Source organism: Mastigoproctus giganteus, chromosome 2 (genome assembly GCF_048544385.1).
Source record: "Mastigoproctus giganteus isolate SK-2022 chromosome 2, ASM4854438v1, whole genome shotgun sequence".
Taxonomy (NCBI): domain Eukaryota; kingdom Metazoa; phylum Arthropoda; class Arachnida; order Uropygi; family Thelyphonidae; genus Mastigoproctus; species Mastigoproctus giganteus.
The window spans coordinates 123,988,028-124,000,170 of record NC_143576.1 but is presented as its reverse complement, the minus strand read 5'-3'; the positions used below and the strand labels follow the sequence as shown (position 1 = coordinate 124,000,170).

At 39.4% G+C, this 12,143-nt stretch overlaps 1 protein-coding gene across 1 annotated transcript in view; it reads right to left on the bottom strand.

The window, feature by feature from the left end:
- LOC150089542 (uncharacterized) overlaps positions 1 to 4,577 on the bottom strand; it is a 69,964-nt gene extending 65,387 nt beyond the window's left edge. The window contains exon 1 of the mRNA XM_090390021.1: positions 4,418 to 4,577. Within this exon, the coding sequence (XP_090246147.1) occupies positions 4,418 to 4,429 (12 nt within the window). The 5' untranslated portion in view covers positions 4,430 to 4,577. The remainder of the gene's footprint in view (positions 1 to 4,417) is intronic.
- Between the last annotated feature and the right edge of the window lie 7,566 nt (positions 4,578 to 12,143).

Below are 12,143 nucleotides of genomic sequence, written 5' to 3'. Positions count from 1 at the left end.
ATAAAAAGGTGTACGGTATCCATTGTACCGTATCTTTTTAATTTTATGGTAATCTATAATTGATCTTTATTTAGTACCTCTAAATAAAGAATAAAATTTTTATATAGGTATATATTAAAAAGTTGAAAACCACTGTGTTAGGTACTTCTTTTGGCCTAGGGGTGCTGTGAAAAAATTACTGGGACACTAAGGGCACCGTGAACCGAGAAAGTTTGGGAACCTCTGTGTTAGACCAACAGATCTTTGTTAATCCCTAGGAAGCCTATTTGCATTATGAAAACTGCATGTTGGGTCAGGCAGAATTGTCATTGTGGGCATCTGCTCCTACATCCCAATCAAAGAAGAATAAGTCATCGTGGTTACAAAAATGTGTGCCAGTAGTAATGCACACAGTGGTGAATTCTGTTCTTTGATTGGGAAGTAAGCTTGAACCACTTACCCTACTCCTCTCTAACCTTGTCAGAAGTGTTTGCTTAGCAGTAATGAAGGTGTGTACACACACACACAATACAAAATAAGTAGGAAGAAAAAACCCTGTTTATTATGAAATAGGCAAAACTGTATGGGTGTATGAGTTTGAGATAAAAATGTGATATGGAATTTATATCTATAAGTATAAAGCAGCTTGAATAGAATATAAAATAAGATAAAGATATGTAAATTTAAGAATATATTTGAAAAAGGTGCAGCGTTAAGTACATATGTTTCCAAGCCTCTAAGGTAACAGAAAAAAGTATGATGGATGAAAAAGGAAGTAAGAATAGAAATAATTTCTAATACAAAAATAAGTATTAATTAAATTTCATAAATCAGGCCTTATTTATTGGTTGGATATGCATTAACGTAACAGAATGGTTAGTTATTTTTGCATGAATTCCAGAAATCATAGAAATAATGATACAGTCAGGTCTAAAGAATGGGAATGTATTAAAACAATAAAGTAAGTTAACACAACAGAATTTAAAAGATAGACTGTAAATGGTAGGAATCTTTTAAATTGTTTTATTAATGTGCTTTATTGTTTTAATAAATTCCTATTCTTTAGAACTTACTATATCTTTATCTCAATGATTTTTGGCATTCATAGATAATCCTCTTGTAAAATTAATGCATGTCCAACTATTAATTTGTGCCCGATTTATTCAATTTAATTATTACCTATTATTTTTGTTTTATTTTGCATAAGATATAATTTCCTGTTCAATTCTCTTTATCTATTTCCTTTTTTCATCCCTCTTACTTTTCTATTATCTTATGAGAGGCTTAGTAAATTGCACCTTTTCCAATACATTCTCAAATTTGCATATACCGTCTGGTTATAAAATAAGATTCTCTATTCGGGATGCCATAGTCTCAAAACAGTTAGAGATAGTGCTGTGAAAATCAGTGGGTATGTCATTTAGGGTATGAGGAAGCAATTTGTAGAAGAAAAAAAAAAATTAGTTCAAATTTACACCACCAGGGGAGAAATTGGCACTGTAAACATGAGATGGAATACTTAACTTAGGATTAGATTTTAATATCGGAACTTACAAATCTACAGATATTGTTCTATGTGCTTTACTTCATTTGAGATGACATTCTGAAAACAGAGGACTGCGTGCAACACAGTTTCATGTAGCATCTCATTGGGGATGTTGGCTACATGCTGTTTAATGATTGCTTTCAAATCGACAACCGTCTGTATGCCACCACAGTAAATTCTGTCTTTCAGGTATCCCCATAACCAGAAATCACAGGGATTCAGATTTGGTGATCGGGATGGACAGAACTGCGGAAAGTCTCTAGAAATTATGCAATCATTTCCGAACGTTGAACGGAGCAATTCCTTCACTTGTTGACCAATGTGGGGAGGGGCACCATCTTGAATGAACACTACGGTCTCCAAGCATTGCCTTTCTTGCAGAGTAGGAATAATGTGATCTCTTAGAAAAGCGCAGTACCGTGCACTAGTTACTATACAACTTAGAAGAGTACCATGCACTAGTTACCGTGAGGTGTAGACTCTTCAAAGAAAAATGGTCTGATTATAAACTCTGCTGTGAATCTACACCATACTGTAACGTATGGACTTTGTAGTGGTCTTTCATGCACAGCAGATGGACGAGAAGTTCCCCATATTCGATAGTTTTGTGCTATTGTTGTTGTTTGGTTTTTAGGAGCATTAGCAACTAAGGCCATATTGCTCCAGGATATGCGGTGGTCATTCCTTAACCTTTCCGCATCCTCCGTATTTGGTGGTGACGGGCTCGAACCCCGGTCTAATCAAGAAGCGTGTGCTACGCACTGCTGCTCCTTCCCACCTGGCTACGGAGGCGCCGATAGTTTTGTGCCTCATCAGACCACAAGATCAATCAAGCCCATGTATCGTCAAGTTCCATACAGGCCAGAAATCGTAGAGCCCAGTCTATTCGTTGTTGCTGATCACAAGACTTTAGTTCTTGCACTATGTGAATCTTGTACGGGAACCAGCGTAAAATTATTCGAAGCACTGTTACATACAGTAGACCAAAGAAGGTTCAAGTCTCTTGACAAGCCTCTAGCAGGCACTACTGATTGGTAGTGTTTCACATTCTGACTACTGCAACCACCACTTCATCTACTACCTCCATTCTGATATGTGGTTGTTCCCTGGTTGGAATTACACCTAACTCCCCGGATGCTTCAAATTTAAATTTTTTTTATTAGTTTTCAAATCCCCACCAAAGCCAAAGGTCCTTTATGCAAACCTTTAAGTTTCCAATATTCACATAATCTGCATTAGCGTTACTATTATTCTGGTAGAACAGTTTTACTAAAAGAGCACGATCCTTTTTTTGTAGGAGCCATAATGGTTATTGACATTGGCCTTTCTGCTTTTATCTAACATGATGTCGTAAGCAATTGACATCCTGAAGTAAATGACAACTTTTACATATGTGCAGTGCCGTTTTTCTCCTAGAGGCAGAAGTTTGAACTATTTTTTTTTCTTCTACAAATCACTTCTCTATATCCTAAATGACATAACCACCGATTTTCACAGTTCTTTTTTGACACTACAGTTCCCTGAATAGGGAAACTTATTTTATAACCACTCGGTGTATATATATATATATATATACACACACACACACACACACACATACATACATACATACATACAGAATGCACACCTACTGCTTGGCTGTAAATACAACAGCAGTTCTATTGCAGCTTTCACAAGAATATTTTTGTCCTGGCAGACAAAAACTAAACTAAAATTTGACACGTGGGCATACATGATTAATGAGAATTTTTTTTTTTTTTTTTTTTTTAATCCGCCAATTTCGGGTTCCAGATTGTTTCCCCCCCCCCCCTCCATTCCTTGACTAAAGTTTTAACAAGATCCGTCTTTATTTATTATTATTAGCTATATGGTGCAAGGAAGCCTGAGACTTATGCTGCACCAGCAAAAAAAAAAAAAAAAAAAATTCCTGAGCCACCCTGAGAGAGAGAGAGAGAGAGAGAGAGAGAGAGAGAGGAGAGGGAGAGAGAGAGAGAAAAGGGAATCACCAAGAAAGAGAAAAATGATGATATCCAGCTCAGGACCCTGGGTGTGCCATGCCTATACTCACCAGATGTGAGCCCCTGGGGGTGATATCTATTGATCATCCCCACTACAAAGTCATAATGGGTAAAAAACTGAAGTGTTACTTACCTGTAGAATGGGTTATTCTACTAATTTTGGAACGTATATCCACTTCTGTAAAGGCATTTCAATCCGTTAGTTCATATGAAAAAAGAAAGCGTACATCTTCTGCGAATAATCAGAGTTGCAATGATTATTTAAGGTTATTAGTTACATTCTTCTCACACCTATCGCAATTAAATACATTACCTCTTGTGAAAGGTTCCGCTAGAGATGAATAGATCGCTAGCGTTGCACTTGTTTGTATATGTGCATTTTGAAGTAGATGTAAATAAAATCGATTCGTAAAAAAACAAAACTTAAATTTAAAAAAAATTTAAACTAGTCACAGAATTTGATGAACTTTGCACATACTTCCTTTCCTCTTCAAGTGAATTTAATTTCTAAAAAAATGTTTAAATAAAGGAAACACATGATTCTTCAAACAAATAAAATTACAAAAGACATGCTACATTCGGCTAGGCAGCTCGGTACACATGAAGTACATCAAAGCGATACAAATTTACCTACGTTATGATTAAACCTCCAATATGACTTAAGTAAGAGTGGGCCCCTCTTATTTAAGTCATTCTTAAGTATAAAACTTCCCATACAACTACACAGTTATCGATTGAGCGAAGCGAATGTAAAACCTCTGACAACCAATGACGGCCTCTTGACTAAGGCCAACACCTGGGTGAACTATGTTTGCAAGAGGTACAACTGATACCGGAAAGATATTGTTTACGCCAATGCGTACAAAAATCTTACCTCCTTATCCATGATGTCTGTTAAGCGAAACGAATAACCCTCGTTGTTCGCCGTATTAAGTCATCATGCCATGCCATTTGAACACACCAAGCAACATCACCAAAAGCACCCATCAGAATATCAACACCCTCTATCACATACACAACACGCCACTACTGCAGCATCACACCCCGTATCTCAACTCTTCCAAATGACGAATTGTGACGTCACCAAAACTACCAATCAATCGTCAGAAATAATTTCCGCTTTGACGTTCACCTTTCATGGTTTTTATTCACAGAAATTTTATTGAATTTGGAATATTGTAATATTGGAATATTGTTACAAACACAGAGGACTGATAAAATTATTGTAATTGATTCTTCTAGAATGTACGTTTTCTGCTGGTAGAAACGCACAGATTACATAGGTTGAAAACATGAACTAAAAATTTGATTTATTATTATTATTATTTTATTATTATTATTTTTATTATTATTATTATTATTATTATTATTATTATTATTAATATTATTATTTGTAAAAAGGATAGGTGGAATAGGACCAGGGTATGTCTGCCAGGGGCAAAAGTTGATGACGTTGTAGAGCGGATATCATCTTTTAAGGGCACAAAAGGTGATATAGTTGTACACGTTGGCACTAATGACATTAAGAGTAGGAGACCGGCGGAATTACTTGACAAGTACAGGTCACTGATGAAAAAAAGCCGTGAATTAGGGTTGAAATTGAAAGTGTCTGCAATTCTGCCCAGACACGATAGGAGGGAGTATATGATGAGAGCCCTGTCAATCAATTCGGCCCTGGAATGATTGTGCAGGGCTCAAGGGGTAGAATTTTTTTCAGCCTGGTCTGTACTTGTTAACAGGAGAGACTGCTTCTACAGGGATGGGATACACTTAAATAGAAAGGGTGCAAGAATGTTTGCTGATGCTATCGAGGCAATGTTAGGTGGGTCGGAAAACTGCTAGATTGGGGGGATACAAGGACTAATAGATTAACAGTAGCCACTGGCAGAGGTGAAAGTGATTCTTGAACTGCTTCTATTGGAATGAGCCGCAGCCTGGAAAATAAGATGCAGGATATTTCAGAGACTGCTGGGAATCATTGGGGTACAAGTAAACACATGGGTTGTGTTAGGGGAGCTAAGAAAAAGAACAGGTGCATGTATACTTGTGTGTACACCAATGCTAGGAGTTTAGTAAATAAATTTGATGAATTTGAGGTATTGCTCAAAACATCAAAGGCAGATATTGTGGGGATTTCAGAGACGTGGTGTCACACAGATATAAGAAATGCAGAACTGGAATTTGGGGAGTACAATGTCTACAGAAAGGATAGACAGGATAGGAAGGGAGGAGGGGTTATGCTATTAGTTAAAAAACACATAAAATCCAAGGAAGTGAAGCCAGTCGACATCGCTGGACAGTGCAGTGTCGAGTCAGTTTGGTGTGACATAAGCATTGGGAGATCAAAATTGAGAGTAGGAGTGTGCTATAGGCCTAATGACTCTGATGAGTATAATAAGAAACTGTTCGGAGAAATAGAGTGGGCCAGTAAATCAGAGAGTCTTATAATGGGGGATTTTAATTTCCCAGATATTGACTGGAATTTGGGGGCTGGTCACTCACACAGTAGCAAGGCTTTTGTGGATTTATTGGATGATTGTTTTCTACATCAGCATGTTCGGGAGGCAACTAGAGGGAGTAATACTCTTGATTTGATTATCAGTAGTGATTCTTCATGCATTAAGAATCTGCAGATAAATGAACCACTTGGTGGCAGTGATCACAGTGTGCTGAAGTGGGAGTTACTCAAAGAGGTAACTACCATTAGGGGTAAAGGGAAGGGGTATTGCTTTCGTAAAGGCGACTACAATGGACTGAGACAGTATTTAAATTCTATACAGTGGGATCAACTGATGATATTGCCAACAGCAAATTCAAAATGGGAAGCATTCAAAGAACTTATCGTGGAAGCTACTAGGCTTTACATACCAACTAAGAAATATTGTTCAAGGTTTAGGCCTAAATGGTTGTCAGATGAACTAATGAGGCATATGGCAGAGAAGAAAAATGCATGGGATACATACAAATTAACACGTGACACGGACGCCTATGATAGATACAAGTTGATCTGTAACCAAGTTACAAAGGAGGTTAGGCAGGCGAAGGCAGATTACGAGAGATCCTTGGCAAGGGATGCGAAGAAAAACAGCAAAGAGTTCTTTACTTATGTAAACTCTAGAAGGAAGGGGATGAATCAGATTGGTCCACTTGAGATCGATGGGTCAACTGTTGATGACCCTGCTCGGGTAGCTAACAAACTAAATGAATATTTTGCATCGACATTCACACATGAGGAGTTATTCAGCGAGGGGAATGCCAGAGGTGTATTCAACTCTAGCAGTAAGCTAGAGAATCTTGTAATAACTGAGAGCAAAGTGGAGGAGAAATTGTTGAAGATAAACACAAGAAAGGCACCTGGGGTGGATGGGATCTATCCAGTTATATTAAAGGAGGCAGCAAAGGAGGTAAGCAAACCCTTAGCCATAATTATGAGAGCTTCCTTGGACTCAGGGGAGGTACCCATTGACTGGAGATGTGCAAATGTGACCCCAATTCACAAAGGGGGATCAAAGGCTGACACAAGTAATTATAGACCTGTGAGTTTAACTTCTGTTCCCGGAAAATTAATGGAGGCACTGGTGAAAGAAGCACTGCAGGATCATCTAGACAAGACTTCAGTTATAGCTAGGACACAGCATGGTTTTGTTAAGGGGAAGTCTTGCCTGACCAATTTGATTGGATACTATGATGCAGTCACAAAAGAACTGGATGCAGGGAATAACTTTGATATTATATATTTGGATCTTAGAAAGGCTTTTGATACTGTTGCACATGGAAGACTGCTGCACAAATTGGAGCAGTGTGGCATTGGAGGCAAGTTGCTGCTATGGATAAAGGGGTGGTTGAGGGGGAGAAGACAGAGAGTGGTAATCAATGGACACTGCTCATCGTGGACTAATGTTATTAGTGGAGTCCCTCAGGGTTCAGTATTGGGGCCTTTATTGTTTTCTGTATTTATAAATGATATTGATGATGGTATATCAGGCTTAATGTCCAAGTTTGCAGACGATACGAAGGTTGGCAGGGTTGTCAAGGACACTACTGACACTATGCTGCTGCAACAGGATTTGGAAAGGTTGAGCAGATGGGCTTCGAGGTGGCAAATGAAGTTTAACATTGACAAATGTAAAGTACTACATATGGGAAACAGCAACCCCAGAGCAACGTATCAACTCTGTGGTACTACACTGACAGTGGTAGAGAATGAAAGGGACCTGGGGTGGTGGTGCAGGCAGATATGAAGTTCTCTGAGCAGTGCAGACGAGCTGCAAGAGTAGCTCATGGTGTATTGTCAATGATATATAGGAATTTTTCTAGCAGGGATAAGGAGGTGATTATTCCCTTGTATAAGGCAATGGTCAGGCCACACCTAGAGTACTGTATACAGGCCTGGAGGCCTCATTTCAGGAAGGATGTAGAGCTGCTGGAACGAGTACAGAGAAGGGCAACTAGATTGGTGAATGGGACAAAGGGGTTCTCTTACGAAGAAAGGCTTAAGTTTTGCAAATTACAGTGTCTGGAAACTAGGCACCAGCGGGGTGATCTGATAGAGGTGTACAAAGCCTTGAATGGTTTGAGCATGCTCAGTGCTGATGGGATTCTTCCTCTAGCTCAGAAAAATCACCTGAGAGGGCATAAATTCAAATTGAGGAAAGACAGATGTAGGATAGATGTACGGAAATTTGCCTTTAGCCAGCGGGTGGTTGGTGGGTGGAACAGACTTCCATCCCTTGTCGTGGAAGTTGATAGCCCAAATAAGTTTAAGGCTCAGCTGGACAGGTATTTCGAACGAACAGAGGGGTGAAGTGGAAGTGGTTATTTTTATTTATTTATGTTACTTTTTTTTTTTTTTTTTTTTTTTTTTGGCTGATGCTGCATAAGCTTGCTTTCTTGCATCAAATGCCTCTACTAATGCTAATGCTAATGCTAATGCTAATTAGGTATAATATACGGAAAAAAAAACAAACGCACACCAACCAACTGTTAGAAAGATAAATTTGGAAAGCATGTAAACATACCTACCAGGGAACAGCGTTCCTAAACGTATCTTTCAAAATACTACTACTAATAATAGTTATTATTATTATTTCTCACTGATGGGGTTTCGCCCCAAACCCGTGGCGGGTACTGAAACCAAGAGCACAGGGTGTTTGTTATGTCTGGTGCTACTGTTGGTCGAGGAACTCTCTGAGAATTTTACAGATGTTCAGGATTTCGACTTTCTGGAGGTCTATTGCTGCTAGGCTGTTATATAGGGTTTTCGGCATCATGCTGGTGGTTAACACGATGATCGGGATGATCGTTACTTGTTGCATATGCCACATCTCTTTGATCTCCTGTCTTATTTCCTGATCTTTTTCTCATGGGTTGGCTGGACGATGTCAATCAGATAGGTAGCGTTTTCCTTCTTGTCGACAAGGGGTGTGTTCGGTCTGTTGTGCGGGTTTGTCTTGTCCGTTATTATGGCGTGGTCACTGCACAAAAAAAAAAAAAAAAAAAAAAAGTATTATATTAAGGTCACCCGTAATTGCTTACGTATATGTATATCGCCTGTGTTCACTGGTCGATTTCTCTGTTTTGCTAGACGAAAAAATCTCCAGTTTCTGGGGGAGAAAGCCTTGCTATCTATGCTACAGACCAACTAACTCAGCCACGAAGTGAAAAAAAACCCCATTAAGGTTGCTCGCGTCATTGACGGGATCCGAACCCAAGCCTTTTCCATCCAGTGTGGGGAGGACGGTGACGAAAGGTCCCTGTACAGCTTAAGGGTTGGGGTCTCTGGTTTGTGCTTGTAATAAGGCACACTTTTTTCATCAACTGCTATTTCTTCCTAATTACTTATGTATTATCCTGGCTACCTGGTCATGTCCACGAGATACTCCGTGTGGGAAATCACCTTGCATCCTTCGGTAATGTGTTGGATCGTTTCTGAGGCCAGTTGGCTTCGGAAACATGCTTAACTTGATATTCCGGGCTCATTGGTGGTGAATTTTCTATAGTTCCTGGTTTTTCTATAGTTTCTATAGTTCTATAGTTGGTATTGGATGGCGAGAATAAATCCTCCGATCCAGGAGAAAAGCGTCCTACTCGTGAGCTATGCATTGGAAGCCATTTCATCTATGTGGTCTTGATGGAGGTCATTGTGTGGAAGTGTCTACCATGGAGAGTCTTCTTTGCTCAATTTTCTAGCTTTGTTTGTTCCATATGTGCAGGAGGGGGCCTCCTCGCTTAGATTGAGTGAGGTATGGCGCTTGTCTATCTTCGTTATGGCCTGGTAGACTGCTGTTGTGTTTTTCTGGAAGTAATCCTTCAGGTTAGATATTGGTGTCTTCATTGCTGAAAAAAGGTCTATCAGGCCGTATCCACCTTCTTTCCGAGCTATTGTCAGTCTCTCCATGGCTGACTACGGGTACTGTCGGAAGCTTTTGGTCATCAGTGTCCTTGTCTTTCTCATGATATCCTCCAACTCAACGCTAGTCAATCTATAATCTTAGAGGAGTATGTTAGCAATTGGACTGCATAGGTGTTTAGAGCTTAAACTGTGTTCTCTCCGTTCAGCTTTGCTTCGAACAGCAGGCTTCTGAGTCTCTGATGGCATTTTTCTGTCAGGCAGGCCTAGATCTCATCTTGCTCTAACTGTTGAGCCAGAACAGTCCTCAGAAATATGTAGATCCTCTCTCCCTGTCATTGGTTCGATCTCTTTGTAGTTTCGGTTGACTAATTTTATCTAATGCAATCCTTGAGTCTTGCATTCGCTTATTAGCATTGCCATTACTTTAGACATATGATGCCAAAATTCAAGCTTATAGAGCATCAGCCAAAAAAAAAAAAAAAAAAAAAAAAAACCTTTTCATTTCACCCATCCAATCACTCCAAATGTTTGTTTAGTTCAGCCTTAAATTTATTTAAGCTATCAAATTCCACAACAACAGATGGAAGTCTGTTCCAGCAACAATCAACCACCTGGTGGTAAAGGGAAACTTCTGCATATCTATTCTACAACCGTCTTTCCTCAATTTCAATCTATGCCACCTCAGGTTCTTAATCTAAGCAAGTGGAAGTATCCCATCAGCATTGAGCCTGCTGAAACCATTCAAGGCCTTGTACACCTCAATCAGATCACCTCACAGGTGCTTAGTCTCCAGATGCTGCAACTGACAGAATTTCATCCTCTCCTGGTAAGAGAACCCCTTTGTTCCTCTCACCAATCTTGTTGCCCTTCTCTGTACTTGTTCTAACAACTATACATCCTTCCTAAAATGAGCCTGCAGACTTGGACGCAGTACTCAAGGTGTGGCCTTATACAAAGGTAATCACCTCCTCTAGAAAATCATCTCTTCTAGAAAAATTCCTATATATCATTCACAAAACTCCAATACCTTCTCTGGCAGCTCGTCTGCACTGCTCAGAGTAATTCATATCCGACTGCACAACTACCCTCTGGTCGTTTTCATTCTCCACCTCCCTGAGTGTAGTACCACAGAGGTGGTATATTTCTCTTGGGTTATTGCTATCCATATGCAATACTTTGCATTTGTCAACATTAAACTTCATTTGCCACTTCTCAGTCAGTACATCTACCTAACTTTTCTAGATCCTGTTGCAGTAGCATACTGTCTTTATTATCATTAAAAACCCCGCCAGCTTTTGTATTATCTGCAAACTTAGACATTAAGCTTGATATACTTTGATCGATATCAATAATAAATACACAAAACAACAATTGGCCCAGCAACGAACCCTGGGGGGACTCCAAAATAACATTAGTCTATGTAGAGCAGTGTTCATTACTTACCACTCTCTGCCGTTTCCCACTCAATTATCCATTGCAGCAACTTGCCCTTAATGCCAAACCACTCCAATTTGTACAGCAGTCTTCCATGTTCAACAGTATCAAAAGCTTTGTGAAATCCAACTATATGAAATCAAAATTATTTTTTGCATCCAGTTCCTTTGTGACCACAAGGTAGTATTCAAACAAATTGGTTAGACAAGCCTCCCCATTAACAAACCCATGCTGTGTCTGAACTATTACTGCATTCATGGCTAGGTGATCCTGCATCACTTCTTTAACCAGTGACTCCATTATTTTTCCTGGAACAGAAGTTACACAAACAGGTCTATAATTATTTGTGTCGCTCTGAACCCCCTTTGTGAATTGGGTATACATTTGCACATCTCCAGTCCGTGGGGACCTCCCCTGAATCTAAGAATGCTGTCATAATTATGGCTAAGGGTTTTCTTACTTCCCTCGCTGCCTCCTTCAATGTAACTGGATTGATTTCGTCTGCCCCAGGTGCCTTTTTTATGTTTAACTTCAACAATTTCTCCTCCACTTTGCCCTCCGTTATTACAAAATTATTTAGCTCCATATTAAAGTTTAGTAAACTTCTGTTCTCCCCCTTCCTTACACACACATTGCATCTACATTCGCACACGAGGAATCCTGTAAGGATTCCTCGTGTGCGAATGTAGATGCAAAATACTCGTTCAGTTTGTCAGCTATCTGAGCAGGATAATCAACAGTCGAACCAGCAGCATCAAGTGGACCAATCTGATTCAGCCCCTTCCTTCTAGAATTTACATAAGAACTCTTTGCT